At 47.0% G+C, this 17,796-nt stretch overlaps 1 protein-coding gene across 1 annotated transcript in view; it reads left to right on the plus strand.

The window, feature by feature from the left end:
- Positions 1-17,796, plus strand: part of RIN3 (Ras and Rab interactor 3) — a 115,701-nt gene that overhangs the window by 64,021 nt on the left and 33,884 nt on the right. The window contains exon 4 of the mRNA XM_081047998.1: positions 10,248-10,320. Within this exon, the coding sequence (XP_080904124.1) occupies positions 10,248-10,320 (73 nt within the window). The remainder of the gene's footprint in view (positions 1-10,247; positions 10,321-17,796) is intronic.

Here is a 17,796-nt window from a genome sequence, read left to right on the forward strand (position 1 = left end):
GGCATACCAGAAGGAGAAGAAAGAGGGAAGGGAACAGAGAATATATTCAAACAAATCGTCGATGAGAACTTCCCAAACTTGTGGACAGAACTGGATCCTCGAATCCAAGAAGCAAATAGAACACCTAATTACCTCAATCCCAACAGGCCTTCACCAAGGCACATTGTATTGAAGCTGTCTAAAATCAATGATAAAGAAAGAATCCTCAAGGCAGCCAGGGAAAAGAAGACGGTAACTTACAAAGGAAAGCCCATTAGATTATCATCAGATTTTTCAGCAGAAACTCTACAAGCTAGGAGGGAATGGAACCAAATATTCAAACTATTGAAAGAGAGAAATCATGAGCCAAGAATAATATATCCAGCAAAGATCTCCTTTAGATATGAAGGAGGAATAAAGACCTTTCCAGACATCCAGAAGCTGAGGGAATTTTCTAATACACGACCTGCACTACAAGAAATACTAAAGGAGGCTATTAGACCGCCATCAACAGGGACAACTTGTGGCAACCGAAACATAAAAAGGGGGAGCGTAAAGGCCTGAACTGGAATATGGGAATAGAGAAAGTAAGCGTACTGAAGAAACTGGAATACTCTAAATATCAAACTTTCTTTTACATAAACTCAAGGGTAACCACTCAAAAAACATCCAAATCTGAAATATATACTGTAATAAAAGAAGAAACAGAGGGAAACATCATAGAATACTACCACACAGAAATAACAGACAACAACAAAAAGGCAAAGAAACAATGGAGACACAGCCTTACCAGAAAACTAAAGACAGAATGACAGGAAATCCTCACATATCAATAATCACCCTAAATGTAAATGGACTGAACTCACCAATAAAGAGACACAGAGTAGCAGATTGGATCAAAAAACTAAACCCAACCATATGCTGCCTACAAGAGACACATCTCAGCTACAAGGACAAGCATAGACTCAAAGTGAAAGGGTGGAAATTGACACTTCAAGCAAATGGTACCCAGAAAAAATCAGGTGTAGCCATAATGATTTCCGATGAAACAGACTTCAGGGTGAAAAAGATAACAAGAGACAAAGATGGACATTTCATAATGGTAAAGGGGACTATACAACAAGAAGACATAACAGTCATCAATATTTATGCCCCCAATCAGGGAGCACCGAAATATACCAAGCAACTACTAACAGAACTAAAGGGAGAAATTGACCAAAACACAATTATACTAGGGGACTTAAATACATCATTGACAGCTATGGATAGATCATCCAAACAGAAGATAAATAACAAAATCGCAGCGCTAAATGACACATTAGATGAATTGGACATAATTGACATATATAGAGCACTTCATCCTAAAACATCAGACTATACATTCTTTTCTAGTGTACATGGAACATTCTCAAGGATAGACCATATATTGGGACACAAAATCAGCCTCAGCAAATTTAAGAAGATTGAAATCATACCAAGCATATTCTCTGATCACAAAGCTTTGAAATTGGATATCAACTGCAAAAAGAAAGCAGGAAAAAACACAAATACATGGAGATTAAACAACATACTTTTAAAGAACGACTGGGTCAAAGAAGAAATTAGAGGAGAGCTCAAAAGATACATAGAAACAAATGACAATGAAAATACATCCTACCAAAATTTTTGGGATGCCGCGAAAGCAGTTTTAAGAGGGAAATTTATATCATTACAGGCCTATCTCAAGAAACAAGAAAAATCCCAAATAAATAACCTCATGTTACACCTTAAAAAACTAGAAAAAGAAGAACAAGCGAAACCCAAGGTCAGCAGAAGAAAGGAAATAACAAAAATCAGAGCAGAACTAAATGAAATAGAGAACAAAAAGACAATAGAAAAAATTAATGTGACAAAAAGCTGGTTCTTTGAAAAGATTAACAAAATCGACAAACCCTTGGCTAGACTCACTAAGATAAAAAGAGAGAAGACACTAATTAACAAAATCAGAAATGAAAAAGGGGAAGTTATCACGGACACCACAGAAATACAAAGGATTATCCAAGAATACTATGAAGGACTATATGCCACCAAATTTAATAACTTAGAAGAAATGGACAAGTTCTTAGAAACATATAGCCTTCCAAGGCTGAATCATGAAGATCTGGAAAATCTTAACAGGCCGATCACCAGTAAGGAAATTGAATCAGTCATCAAAAACCTTCCCAAAATCAAAAGTCCTGGACCAGATGGCTTCACCAGTGAATTCTACCAAACCTTCAAAGAGGATCTAATACCAATCCTGCTCAAACTCTTCCAAAAAATTGAAGAAGAGTCAGTACTCCCTAACTCATTTTATGAGGCCAACATTACCCTGATACCAAAACCTGGTAAGGACAACACAAAAAAAGAAAACTACAGACCTATATCTCTGATGAATACAGATGCTAAAATCCTAAACAAAATTCTAGCAAATCGAATACAACAATGCATTAAAAAGATTATTCATCACGACCAAGTGGGGTTCATCCCCGGGGCACAAGGATGGTTCAACATTCGCAAATCCATCAATGTGATACATCACATAAACAAAATAAAGGACAAAAATCATATGATTCTATCAATTGATGCAGAAAAAGCATTTGATAAAATACAACATCCATTTATGATTAAAACACTTACTAAAATTGGTATAGAAGGAAAATACCTCAACATAATAAAGGCCATATACGACAAGCCCTCAGCTAACCTCATAATTAATGGTGAAAAGCTGAAGCCCTTTGCTCTACGTTCAGGAACACGACAAGGTTGTCCCCTATCACCTCTGCTTTTCAACATAGTGTTGGAAGTCCTCGCCAGAGCTATCAGGCAAGAGAAAGAAATAAAAGGCATCCAAATTGGGAATGAAGAAGTTAAATTGTCACTCTTTGCAGATGACATGATGCTATATATAGAAAACCCTAAAGACTCCACCAAAAAGCTATTAGAAACAATCAATGAATATAGTAAAGTTGCTGGCTACAAAATCAACGTACAAAAGTCCATTGCTTTCCTATATACCAACAATGAAATCTCAGAAAAAGAGATAGAAAAAACAATTCCTTTTGCAATTGCAGCAAAAAGAATAAAATACCTAGGAATAAACTTAACCAAGGATGTGAAGGATTTATATGCTGAAAACTATAAGACATTTTTGAAAGAAATTGAAGAAGACACAAAGAAATGGAAAGACATTCCGTGCTCATGGATTGGAAGAATCAACATAGTTAAAATGGCCATATTACCCAAAGCCATATACAGATTTAATGCAATCCCCATTAAAATCCCAATGGCATTTTTTAAAGAAATAGAACAAAAAATCATCAGATTTGTTTGGAACCACAAAAGACCCCGAATAGCCAAAGCAATATTAAAAAAAAAGAACAATACTGGAGGTATCACACTCCCTGATTTTTCCTTGTACTACAGGGCTACAATAATCAAAACAGCTTGGTATTGGCGGAAAAACAGACACATAGACCAATGGAATAGAATTGAGAACCCAGAAATAAAACCACATAAATATGGACAGATAATTTTTGACAAAGAAGCTAAAAACATACAATGGACGAAAGACAGCCTCTTCAATAAATGGTGCTGGCAGAATTGGATAGCTACATGCAAAAGAATGAAACTGGACTGCTATCTGTCACTATGTACCAAAATTAATTCAAAATGGATCAAAGACTTAAGCATAAGACCTGACACAATAAACTGCATTGAAGAAAACATAGGTACTAAACTTATGGACCTTGGGTTCAAAGAGCATTTTATGAATTTGACTCCAAAGGCAATGGAAGTAAAAACTAAAATAAACAAATGGGATTATATGAAACTGAAAAGCTTCTGCACAGCAAAAGAAACTATTGACAAAATAATGAGGCAACCAACTGAATGGGAGAAGATTTTCGCAAACAGTTCCTCTGATAAGGGGCTAATATCCAAAATATACAAGGAACTCATGAAACTCAACAACAAAAAAACAAACAACCCAATTGAAAAATGGACAGAGGACCTGAAGAGACATTTCTCCAAAGAGGACATACAAATGGCAAATAGACATATGAAAAAATGCTCAACATCGCTAATCATCAGAGAAATGCAAATGAAAACCACAATGAGATATCACCTCACCCCAGTCAGAATGGCTTTCATCAACAAAACAAATAGTAACAAGTGTTGGAGAGGCTGTGGAGAAAAAGGAACTCTCATACACTGTTGGTGGGAATGCAGACTGGTGCAGCCGCTATGGAAGGCAGTGTGGAGGTTCCTCAAGAAATTACGAATAGAATTACCATATGACCCAGCAATCGCTCTCCTGGGTATCTACCCCAAAAATATAAAAGCATTTCTCTATAGAGACACGTGTACGCCAATGTTCATTGCAGCTTTGTTTACGGTGGCCAAGACATGGAAACAACCAAAATGTCCTTCGATAGATGAATGGATAAAGAAGTTGTGGTACATATACACAATGGAATACTATTCGGCGTTAAGGAAAGATGATATAGGAACATTTGTGACAACATGGATGGATCTCGAGAGAATAATGCTAAGTGAAACAAGTCAGACAGAAAAAGCAGAGAACCCTGTAATTTCACTGATATGTGGTATATAAACCAAAAAGAACAAGACAAACAAATGAGAAACAAAAACTCATAGACACAGACAATAATTTAGTGGTTACCAGAGGGTAAGGGGGTGGGGGGTGGGTGATGAGGGTAAAGGGGATCAAATATATGGTGATGGAAGGAGAACTGAGTCTGGGTGGTGAACACACAATGGGATTTATAGACGATGTAATACAGAATTGTACACCTGAAATCTATGTAAATTTACTAACAATTGTCACCCCAATAAAATTAATAAAAAAAAAAAAAAAAAGAAAACATGCTGAGTGAAAGAAGCCAGACACAAATTGTATGATTCCATTCATATGAAATGTCCAGAACAGGCAAATGCATAGGGACAGAAAGTACATTAGTGGTTGCCAGAGGCTAGGAGGAGGGAAGAATGGAAAATGGCTGCTTATGGATCCAGGGTTTCTTTTTGGGATGGTACAAATGTTCCAAAATTGGGTTTGGTGATGGTTACCCAACTCTAAATATATTAAGACCATTGAATTGAATATATTAACACTCAACTGGTGAGTTGTATGGTATGTGAATCTTAAAAATCAAGTGATTCTTTTTTAAAAACCTCAACATTAAAAAAACAACATCCAATTAGAAAATGGGCAAAAGACATGAATAGACATTTCAGCAAAGAGGATATACAGATAGCAAATAACCATACGAAAAGAGGTTCAACATCTTTTCAAAATCCAAATTAGAGAAATGCAAATTAACACCACAATGAGACATCACACTCTACACCTACTGGAATGGCTAAAATAAAAAATCGTGACAACGCGAAATTGGCGAGCATGGGAAGAAACTGGACCACCCCGACATTGCTGGAAAGTAGTTTGGCAGTTCCTCTGAACGCTGATGGTGGACTCACCATGTGGCCCAGCAATGGCACTCTTGGGCATATATCCCAGAGAAAGCAAACTATGTTTTCACACAGAAATATGTGCACAAATGTTCACAGAAGCTTTGTGCATCATAACTCAAAACTGGAAACTCCCCAGATGTCCTTCCGTGGGTGAACAGTCACGTGAAAGGTACACTCAAAAGCAACGGACAATTGATTCACTTAACAACCTGATGGCCCTCGAAATTATGCTGAGTGGAAAAAGCCAGTCTCAAAGGATATATACTGTGTGATTCCATGTATGAGATATTTGTGAAATAACATAATCAGAGATGGAGATCTGATTAGTGGTTGCCAGGGGTTAGGGGGAGGGGCAGGGTGGCTGTGGCCATAAAGGGGGAGCACGGAAGCTGTGTGGTGACAATGAGGAGCATGGGACCTTGCGGTGATGGTGGGGAGCACAGGGGCCTCACCGTGATGGTGGGAAGCACGGAGCCTTACTGTGATGATGGGGAGCACTGGGGCCTTGCTGTGATGGTGGGGAGTATGGGGGCCTCGCCGTGATGGTGGGGAGCACGGGGGCCTCGATGTGATGGTGGGGAGTATGGGGGCCTCACCGTGATGGTGGGGAGCACTGGGGCCTTGCTGTGATGGTGGGGAGTATGGGGGCCTCGCTGTGATGGTGGGGAGCATGGAGGCCTCGATGTGATGGTGGGAAGCACGGGGCTTTGCTGTGATTGTGGGGAGCACAGGGCCTTGCTGTGATGGTACAGTGAAATGCCTCAATTGTGGCACATGGGGTCAAATCCACAGTACTATACAAGCATACACACACATGCATGAGCTCGTATAAAACTGGTGAAGTCCGGATGAGCTTTGTGAATTATCCGAAGGTCGATTTCCTGATTCTGATATTGTACTCCAGTTCCACACGATGATAACACCAGTGGGGGGAACTGGATGAAGGGTGCACTGCACTTCCCTGTACATTCTCTGCAACCTCCTGTGAACCCAAAATACTTCAAAATAAAATGTTTCATAAATGAATAATTAAATAAACCTCTGAGAGCCAGCAACGTGCTAAGCACCAGGCCTAGGATTGGAGGTAACCGTGGAGAACAAAAGATACCCCCACAGTCCCTGCCTTTGGCTGTGCATTTGTGTTATGGAGTGATACAATGGAATTTTTTTTTTTTAATCTACTGGCTTTCAGTTATTTGTGGATATTTCATTTTGACGTTGGGGTTGTAAATGCTAGAAGCCATTCCGACAGGTATACACCTGGCATCTCTACCCTGTCCCTACGTGGCCTTGATGATGAGTCACCATAAGGTAAAAGGTTTCCTTTACTCTAGTCAGAGGAAGAGTCCCATTGTTGTCACTTGTCACCACGGATGCGCCAGGTGCAGCTGGCTGATACGCATTCTCTGTCTTCACCCTTTGAAAGAAAAAATGGTTAGATAGGATATGGTTTTTGCTGAGGGACCCTGGAGACTGTACCCAGTGGAGGGGTCTCTGCTCACACTTTTCAAAGGTGACCCGCTGGAACTGGCATCTTTGTTGGGAGGCTTCAGCTGGCTTGGTCCCTGTCAAAGGCAGAGCAGGTGCTGGACCTGCTCTGGACCTGTTCCCAAGGCTCTTTCTGCAGCTGGCTTGAGTGGGTAGAGGGTGACATGGTCTCCTCAGCAGTGAATGACAAGGAGGTTTATCATCTGTGCCCAGCAGGGCTGTGAGCAGATTCTAAAACAGCGTGAGCTGAGAGGACACTGGAAACCAGTCAGCTTTAGAGAAAAGTTTACAGTGAATTTAGAAAATTAGAGAAAAAGTTAGAGAATCGTTATAGTTTCTCTTCTTACAGAAAACTCGTAGATACTCATCATAAAAGAAAACCACACACCAAAACCACATAATATAGGCAGTGAAATGCAGTCCACTCTGTGTGTGTGCATTTGTCTTTTCTCAATACTGGCTTTATTGAGCTGTATTCCTACAGTGTATTCTGTAGTATAAATTCACACACTTAAAGGGGACGACTCACTGCCCTGGGTGTAGTCAGTCCTGCAACCCTCATCATAGTCAATTTAAGTGCATTTTCATTACCTCAGAGAAAAAGCCCATGTTGCACAATGTGAAAGTACTTAATGCTACTGAATTGTACACTTGAAAATGGTTCAAATGCTAAATTTTATGTTTGTGATAGTTTACCACAACAAAAAAAGAAACTTCATGCCCCTTAGTATCATCCCCTCTCGCCTTTCCCCACCGCCCTAAGCGACACCTACTGCACCTCTGACGTCTAATGCAATCTCTGGAGATTTGTTCCCAGCAGGCCTGGTCAGCCCAGCTGGCCTTTCAGAGCCCTCCCTGTGTGCCTGGCACACAGTGCACTGTGCTGGGTGCTGAGGGAGCCTCAGAGTGGGGCCAAGGCCTGGCCCCGGGGTGCAGGAGTTCCCGGGGTGGAGGGCAAGGCTGGGGTGGGGGGTTAGGGTGAAGGGAGGCAACTCCCACCATAGGACCAGGGAGATGTGGACAGGTAGCCTGGGCAGGGGCAAAGAGGTCTAAAGAGACGAACGTGATCCTTGACCCTTACTTGTGACGTTAAAAATCTACAGTTTCGACAGTAAAAAGGCGACTGGCCACTGTGCCTAGAATTGTGCTGCCCCTCGCCCACCCAAGTGAGGGAGCCCTGGTCTCTCCAGGCGAGTTGCCGACCTACAGAGAGAGGGTCCAGTAAACTAAGTCTAAAAGAAGTATGGGCTTTATATAAAGTGCCAGAGGGCACAGCGGAGAGAGTGGCTGACTGCATCTTAAAGGTTTCATCGGTGCGGTGCAAAGGTCAGACCCTGTCTCCGTGGTGAGGAAAAGCTGCTAATTGTGGAGCGTCCTGCACAGAAGGCTGGGCTTCCTGCGTGTATCACCACTAACCCCTCTCGAGGGATTCCTGAGAAAGGGCTTCACGTTCCCATTTTACAGATAAAACCGTCTCTCTACCTCGCATTGGCTGCAGGTCTTTCGGCCCCAGGCGCCCTTGGCCTGTCCCGGCCTCTTCTTGAGAGTTGGCGATTTACCAAATGTCAGCACTAGATGGCGCTGTGGGCCGCCCCGCCGCTATTAAGTCACAGAGAGTTTCTCACTTGTCGTTTGTCGGCTTCCCCGGAGTCCTGTAGTATGAGCTACTACCGTGTTTCCCCGAAAGACCCAGCTGGACAATCAATTCTCATGCGTTTTTTGGAGCAAAAATTAGTATAAGACCCGGGTTTATTTTACTATAACATAAGACCGAGTCTTATAATACAATACAATACAATATATATAATTTAATGTAATATAATACAATACAATATATATAACTTAATATAATATAATGCAATACAATACCGGGTCTTATATTAATTTTTGCTCCAAAAGACGCATTAGAGCTGATGGTCTGGCTAGGTCTTATTTTGGGGGAAACATGGTATTTAATATTTTTCTTTAAACTTCCTTTAAATTTTTTTATATCTATCCTAATAGGAAACTATTACTTTTTTTGCCATAAACAGATAATGAATGTAAAGTTTTTAAAAAAAAAATCATGTTAATTGTTTAGAACAGTGTCTAGTCTACAGAAAGAAGGCGAATATAAAAATAAATCTATTAGAACAAAACCTGTTGGTTCCTTATCCCCTATAACCATCTCACAAAACACCAATAAAGAGGAATGCTGTCCTAGGCTTTGAAAACCGGAGGGCAGGCTGATGTCAGTTGGATGCATGAGTCTTTAGAGTTGGAAGGTCTCCTTCCTTTTGCAGATGGAGGAACAGAGGCGCGGGGCGGGAAAGGGTTGTACCCAGAGCCACACTGCTGATCGCAGGGCCAGAACCTGGCCTGGGACTGGGTCCTGCCTTCCCCCTCCACCACATGGATGCTGGAAGACCCTCAGGAAATTGGAACTGAAGTGGGATAACACACTTGTTTCTTAGCCCCTCTGATGCCTGAGAAAGTTCACTGTGGGGTCCTCAGCTCAAGGAGCATTCCTGTTGGGCCTATGGAGCCCTGGGGTGAGAATCTGGAGTCGTGGCAGTGGATGGTGGCTGAGACCACGGGTGAGCAAGCAGTTAGCTCAGCCTTTCTGGGCTCCTTGCCCTAAGGGTCGGAAGCAGGGCGTGGTGTGATACCACATTCTCTGGTCGGTGCACCCCCAGTTTCGGCCGCTGACTGCCACACCCTGGTATCCTCAAGGAGCCATCGCCACCCTGGGATGAGCAAATGCTTTGGTCCCCCTTCTTGGTCAGAGCTGGCAGACTTTGGGGTCACCTTGCCCTTGGGAAACCCATGCAGCCAAATCAAGTGAGGTTCTAATAGACCCTCTTGTGTGAACGACCAGTGGCCCCAATTCAGCGCCTCTGGACCAGTGAACCTCCCAGAGGCCAAGGCAGAAGTGGGCAACTTTCCTCCTGCTGCCCCCTTACAGTCCTAAGAATTGTCCAGTTGAGATGACCCTGATCAATTGAATGTTTTATTCTGCTTTTACAACCTAGAGGCTTATGTGTTGTTTCGCCCAAAATGGTAAGTGTGTATTAGTGAAGACAACACCACCTGCTGTAGTAGATGTTCCCCCCAAAATCTCAGTGGATTAACACCACAGAAGGTCATTTCTCACTTCCCTGGGTCTAGTTGGCAGCTGACGTGCAGGCAGCTGTGGCAGGCTAGGCACTGCAGTCGTGAGCGCGGTAGGCACGGCCCCACTCCTTCCTTCTGACGGACACTCATCCAAGGCCTTTGTCATCTCTCCTCAGTATTGTACCTGGAAGGCTCTGTTCTCGTGTTTGAGGACATCTTCAAACTGATCGCATTCTACTGTGTCAGTAGGTGAGTACACCCGGCCCCACAGGAGGGCATCTGGTTGTGACAGACATCCATGCAACCTTGGGTGGGGGCAGGGAGTCACAGGGAAGCCCCCAGGGGAAAGGGTGCAGCCCACAGGATGCAGAGAAAGGGGACAGTCCCTGGCTTTGCCCTCGTGACCATGAAGGAAGGTGTTGGTTCTGCTGCTTTTTTGGACCTCCCAGTACGGACCCCTCCCTTACTACCACCTGCCTCCAACTCACTGCCCATCGCCCCAGCTACCTGTGTTCCGGCTCCCAGGACAGCTTGGAGTCCTGTGCAGACCCAATGCGCCCTGTTGCAGGGGTTATAGAAGGAACTTCCTGTAGGGGCAACAGCAAGAGCTGATACCCTCCATGAGAGAGAACTTGTAATGGCTGAGCAGCTGCTGGGTGGAGTGGGTGGCTGGTAACCGCGCTCAGAACTGCTCTATTTGTTCAGAGTTGGTTGCAGGTCAGCAGAAATTTAAAACGACATTTTGGTGCCAGAAGCCACAGGGTGTTGACAAGGGCTGGCTACAGGCTGGGCAGGATGTCTTGGGGTCCAGGGCTGCAGGGTGTGCAGCCCTGCTTGGGGCCCACTCCTCCCTGCTTCAAAGAGACCATCCTTCCTGCCTCTAGTGAAAACCACACTCAACCCAGAACACTGCTCCCACCTACCAGGACCATCCTGGGCCCCAGTGGGCAGAAAAGGTGGTACTCATAGCAACTGTTGCTCATAGCTACTGCCTACTGAGGGCTGTCCAGGTACCCAGCACTAATTGTTCTTATAAGCATTATCTTTTTAAATCTTGCAAACAATTTCACAAGGTAAGTGATCTTGCTATTCATATTTTATAGATGAGGAAACTAAGACAGAGAAGTAACTTGATAGTCGTACAGCTGGTAAATGGCAGCGTGGATATTCAAAGTAGATAAAGCTCCAAGGTCCGTGATCTTTTCTACAGCCTCCCCACTGTGCACATCCTAATTCTGATGACCTAGCATGTCCCTCTAGGCCCACAGGGCAAAGCATCGGAGGCCCATGGCCCTTTGTAAATTATGTCAAACTCTCCAGGAGATAAGCCTTTCCTGTTCTGAGAAGTTCTTACCTTATTAGAAGGTGTCTAATATGTTTGGCACATTCTGGGTGCTTTGAATGAATGAATGGATGAATGATATAATTATAGAGCCCAGAACTGAGCAAGTTACTTAATCTCTCTGAATCTCAACTCCCTCTTCTGTAAAATGGGGTGATAATACCCACTAGAGAGATGCTGGAGGAGGAAATAAAATAAAGAGACAGCATCCTGCCCGACACCCAGTAGGTGCTCTGGTTCTATTTCCACGGGTTGGGCTGTTGGAGGGTGTGCTGGGGTAACAACTTTATGTGTGCAAGGAGATCTGGGGCCAGGGTCACCAGGCTCAGCACTGTCGTCCCCCAACCTTTCCTCCTGTGGCTGCCATTTCTCCACATTCCAGAAAAGCAGGTGCCTGTTCACCCATCCTCGAATGCTCAGGGAACCCGTAGGAGGTCACAGGGGACAGAGCCTGGCATTCCTGTATTCGGGGGTTGGCAGTATCAGCTCCAAGGCCACTTCTGAGGAGTGAGATGCTACGGGAGGAAGACCTCCAGGCTGGGGGTTGGAGACCTATTACCGAGCTGGTTGACCTTGGACCAGTCACTCACCTTTCCTGGACCCAGTTGCCTCATTTGTCAAGGAATGGTAGCCAAGATGGAACACCAAAGTATGAGAGCTCTGTGGGTCTAGAATTCTAAAACCCAGCCCAGTAGACTCCTTCAGAACCGAACACTCGGGGACAGAGTACATCGCAAGTGCCTGCGTGCTTATCCTGCAGGGCCTTGCACAGGGGGCCATTTTGATCAATGCTAAACACCCAGGTCATGAATGTCAGTCCTAGCTCTGAGACCTGCGTCCTCAACACCATGCTGCACTGCAGGCCCAGCCCACCGCACCCCCTCCTTCACTGAGCCTGCTTCCCAATGGGCACCGGGGCCCCTGTGGCCCGGGGCTGGGTGCCTGTTGCCCGAGCACTTCCCCACGATAGCATGGACCAGCTGTGAGAAGGTCAGGCAGCATGATGAAGACTTCATTACCGGAGGAGGCCCCATCTCTCACATGCTGTGTGCCACCAGCAGCCTCTGCCCCCTCCACCCCCAGTACTGGAAAGCACAGATTCTGCTTCAGGGCGCTCACCCCAACCCTAAGGCAAACCCTAATGCTTCAGGCTGGATGGACGACTGGTGAGGTTTCTAGAGAGCGTTCCCAGACCTGGCTGGGCGCCACAGCCACCTGGGGAGCTGGTTAAAAATATGAACCATGAGGTCACACCGGAGATTCTGACTCAGTGGGCCTGGGGTGGGTCACGGGGCGGTGCATTTATAACATGCGCACGATATGTATATCTCCTGCGTTTATAGCAAGCCTGATTGCAAACCAGGGTTTGAGAACAGCTTCTAGGGAAAGGATGGTATTAATAGCTTGCTGGGGGTCTGCTAGGAGCAGACTTGGACAGGAAGGTTCAGGTGCAGGTGACCCTAAAGGACTTGCCCCCAAGGAGATAAAGCAAGGGAGTTGCGGGTGGGGGGAGTGCAGCAGAAGGAGGATGGGAGAGAAGCCGCCCAAGGATGTGACTGCAGGGCCATCCCAGCCTTAGCAGCACCCTGCCGGGAGCTCTGGATCACAAAGGGGACCTCAGAGGCGGCTATCCTAAGGCCATAGAGCTGGGCTTTTGTACCCCCACGCCAGCCAGCCAGTCCCCCAGGCACACCCGGGCATTTGTGGCGGGGCAGGCAGTGAGGCTCCAGCATGCCAGCACAAACCTCGGAGAGTCACCAGTACCAGCCCTCAAGAGCAAACCCTGCAGAGGCTGGGCGATGGGTACGCGGAGCTGGTGAAGGCGTCAGAGCGGTCTGGGTGGGCCAGCAGCGGTCACTGGGGCAGCCAGCTCCCATTGACAGGGTGTAGTGTGGAGTCAAGCTTTGTCGGGGGCACTGCCCACGAAGTTCTTTCTCACCCTACAGAGGTCCTGCTGGGAGCTATTGTCATCTCAGACCCACTCGTGAAGCCAATGACCCCTCCCCCAGGGTGTGCCAAGAATCAGACCCATCCTGGTAGGGGGCTTAGCAGAGCACCTGGCACAAAGTGAATGCTTCAGACACAATCACGCATGTTTTCTTATTTCTGTTGTAGATGAGGAAAGTGAGGTGTGACCTGTCTCAGTTTGCCCAGCTAAATTTTGAGCCAGATGTGAATCCAAGTAGGTCTGACTCCTGAACCCACTGCTTCTGCCCAGCATAGTGTACAAGGCCTAAGGCCAGAGGATGTGTGAGCGGCTCCCCTCCAGTCCGGCCCTTCCATATATGGGAGAGTCCAGACCCTTTGGGTGGAAGAGGTGACACTGGGGGCCAGGCAAAGAAGGGCGCGAAGAGAATTGCAGGTAGAAGAAACCACACGGGCAAAGGCCTGGCAGTGGGAAAGCTATGGCAGCTCAGGGAGGGCTTCATGGGGAGAACCAGACACATGGTGGGAGATAAGATGCTTGGAAGGCCTCGAATGCCATCCTCAGGAGCGACAGGGACTTCCTACCACAGGTGCCCTGAGCCACGCTGCTGCTCACAGTCAGGCTTCATTTCAGCAGAGTGACAGGGCTGCAGAGGAGGTGGGATTGAAGCAAGGGGACGGTGGAGACCAGCCGGGTGGTGCTGCAGCCCTCAAGGCCCTGTGTGGAGGGGCCGGCCCCAGGCAGTGGACGGGGGAAGCAAGAGGAGTGGGGGTCAGGAGACACCCAGGGAACTGCCGGGGCTCCTGTCCTAGGCGACGGGAGGATGAACACCCCTGATCATTTTGGGAGCATTTCCCACGTGCCAGGCTCTCTGCTGCCCCCCTTACAAGGTTCGTGAGGTGCAGTCCTCAGCGTACCTGGGGTCAGGAGTCAGTAGCCTATGAAGGCGGGGCACTTAACCAAAATGAAGAGTAAGGAGGAGCCCCTTAGGCCTGCCCTCTCTATGAGGTGTGAAAACACCAAGTGTTGTGACCAAGCTGCCACCTTCTTCCTGGCAGGAGGAGGTAGTGGCAGGTTGGTCCTCTTCTCCCTTGAAGAAAGCTCTTAGTACTGTCTGGAGCGGCCTCCCCAGGCGCCTGAGCCAGGAGCCACCATCTTGCCTTTGGATGGTACTGATGAGTGGGGCAGAGGGAAGGAGCCTCTCCCAGCTGCTCCGAGGCCTGAGAAGTGCCCTTGGGCCTCACCCCAGGAGGGGGAAGCACTTGAAGCTCTCACTTGGTGCAGGGTGGTGCTTCGCCTTTCCTGTATCCCGGCTCGTTAATTCTCAAAACAAGCCCGTAAGAGAGCGGGTCTCTACTGTTAGACCAGGAGCTGGAAATGGCAGAGCTAGGCTTTTGGCCAGGTCTGTGGATGCTGACGTTCAGGCTGGTTTTCTCTGTCTCTCTCTTTCTCTCTCACTTAAAAAAAAAAATATATACCAAAATAAATTCACATTTTCCCTCTGTAGTGGCTGACTTTCAAAACCACACAAGTCACCCAGGATCTGTGAGGAGATGGAGCTGAGGGACCATGGGCATCAAGGAGGTTCAGATGTTGCTCTCCTAGGCCTGGCCTTCCATCTTGGGAGCATTTCCCATGTTACAGGACCTGGAGTGGGGGGTGCCAAGCCCCTAAGAGGGAGGAGAAAACTAGCCTGTGCCAAAGAACGAATGAGATCACAGACGTGGTATGTGGTGGTGTTCATTCTGCGGGTCACAATCCATTAGGAGGTGTGGTGTAAAACAAAAATGTATTCGGTCTTTGTCCAAGCTCCTACAACCTTGGAATTTCCTGAGTGATGGGGTGTCTTTCGTTATTCCTAATGAGCCCCTTTTAATCACACCTGAGCTTATGCTAAAAGGTGACACAGGTAGGGTACCTAGATGGCCTTAGGATGGGGCTGATCTCCAGGAAGACCAAGGGACTAGAGGCTGGAACGTTCAGGCCCACGCACCCAGGTGCTGGGAGGTGGCAGCCAGGCGAGAAGGCGTGGACGTCCTGCACCCGTCCTCTATGTCTTACCCCTCCCCCATACCTTGCCTGTGCACCTCTTCCATCGGGCTCTTCCTGAGTCGTATCCTTTATAACAAACAAGGAAACGTAAGCAAAATGTTTTCCTGAGTTCTGAGAGCCGCTGTAGCGACCCTGAAGAGGGGGTCATGGGAACCCCTGGTTTGTCGCCAGTCAGTCAGGAGTACGGTGGCCTCGGATTTGCAATGGGCCACTGAAGTGGGGGCAGTCTGGTGGGACTGAGTCCTTCACCTGTGAGGGCTGCGCTAACTCCAGCCAATGAGTGTCAGAACGGAATTAACTTGTGGGACACCCCATGGCTGTCCGGTGCCTGGGTTGTTGGTGTCAGAAAACACCCCAGAGGGGGTCATAAAATCAGCTGGGTGGTTCATGATTGGCTCCTTTTGAATGAAAAATGAAACTAGACTAGAAAATATCAGCATGTGTCTCATGTGGCTGGAGTAAGGCTTGTACTAAACTCTTTAGTGTGTGTGTGTGTGTGTGTGTGTGTGTGTGTGTGTGTGTCACGCCAGAAGTGTTTCTTACTGGCAGTCATGGTCCAAAAAGTTTGAAAAACACCAGAAGCCTCCAGGGAGGGCCTTTTGCACCCTGGGAGGTACGGAAGCTGACCCCCCCCCACCCCAGAGTGGGAGGGGGCTTTTAGAACTCTTACTCTAAATATTCCATTTAAAAAGTTTCTATTTTTGTGAATGCATTTTAATGGACTTAATAGTTTATAAGGAAACACATACATATCTGGAAAGGTGCTTAATTTTTGTTTTTATCACTAGCCTTTGCTTTGGGGGCCATGATTCCCACCTAAGGCTGTGTCCATCAGAATCCCCTTGAGAGCTGTTTAAAAATGTGGATTCCCAGTCCACCCCTGGACTCGACACTAGGCATGAATCTGGAAATTGCATTTCTAGCAGCTCCCCTAGAGGATTCTGAGTCAGAAGTAGTTAATTCATTAATACAAACATATTAATGCCCACCCATAGGATTGCTGTGATACAGTAACAATAATAATAATATCATGTGAGGAAAGGCATATGAACACCCAGCCCAGCACCTGGTACACAGTAGATGCTCAAAACACTCCCATCCTGTGTGTGCTTCTCCTGAATTGGAAGGGGCAGCCCCTGGTGAAATGCTGAATTGGGTGAAGCGTGGGGGAGCACCGATGGATAAAATCCTTGGACAACACTGGGTCATGGGGAAGGAGGGGGCCCATGGTGTGGCTTTGAAGGATGCGTAGAATCTAAGTAGGCACAGGGAGAGGGGACAAGGGGCACATTCCCTTATGCAAAGCTCAGAGGTGGGAATGAGCAGGACACTATAGGAAACCGAACAGGACACTGGGAGGCCCTTGAGTTCAAGGGAAGGATCTGTGGGGAGAAGTGGGAGCAGGCTGGGGAAGGCCCTGGATGAGGGGGTTCCAGGCTGGGGAGTGATCGGCAGTCACCCCGGCAGCGTCTAGAGCAGCAGACTGAGGAGGTGGGTGAGGGGTGTCGGAGATGGTCCTGGTGGTTAACGGAGGGCCTCAGAGGAGCTGAACGACTCTGCTGGCCATCACAATATACAGTGACCAGAAAACCAGTGGAAATCCCGCTGGCAGGCCAGACAGCCAACCAGGTAAACTGAGGCCATCTGAGATCAATTCTGCCACCCTTCAAAATTAGAGTGGGGTAGTGGTGATGGGGCAGGACTGAAGTGAAGGTGGAGCGCTATGGACGTGTGGGTCTGGGTCTGGGCCTGGCCTGCCTGGGCGTGCTGACAGGGAGCCCTCGAAGCCTCAGGCTCACAGGAACATCACTCAACCGGGACAAAGAAGGAAAATGCACAGATCGGTGGGCGAACCCCACTATTGACTGTGGAGAAGCCAAAAGCCACATCCTAGGAACTCGAAAAAGAGCCCAGAATCTTTGTCCACCCTCCCCTATCCTGCTTTTCTATAAACAGTTTCTCCCCGCTTGAAAACACTTCTCACAATGGGGTGGGGCACCCCGACAAGCCTCATGTCCCTGTGTGCTGAGCAGAGGTAGTTTGGGAAGTTCACTGCCAGCCCCATCCCAGGTGGTCTCCGCCCTGCTCTCCCCAGTCCGCTTCCTGACGTTTAGATGGGTCCACTCAGCAAATACCGACTCTGAGCCTCAGTTGTGTGTGCTAAGCACTGTGGGGACATCAGAGGCCTGAAAAGCTGCCCGCCCCTTCTAGGAGCTCCCAGAACCCATGTATGGTGTTAACAGGGAGCGGAAGGAAGCAAACAGTACAGACTGTACGGCCATGAAGACCCCAGGGGACAGATGGCTCTGGCCTAGGGCCGTCATGGAAGGCTCTCAGCATGCATGAATAGACGGGATTTCGTGATTGGAATCACGGTTTGGGGAGAAGGGGGATAGAGCAGGGA

This window comes from Rhinolophus hipposideros (assembly GCF_964194185.1).
Source record: "Rhinolophus hipposideros genome assembly, chromosome: 5".
In the NCBI taxonomy this organism is placed as follows: domain Eukaryota; kingdom Metazoa; phylum Chordata; class Mammalia; order Chiroptera; family Rhinolophidae; genus Rhinolophus; species Rhinolophus hipposideros.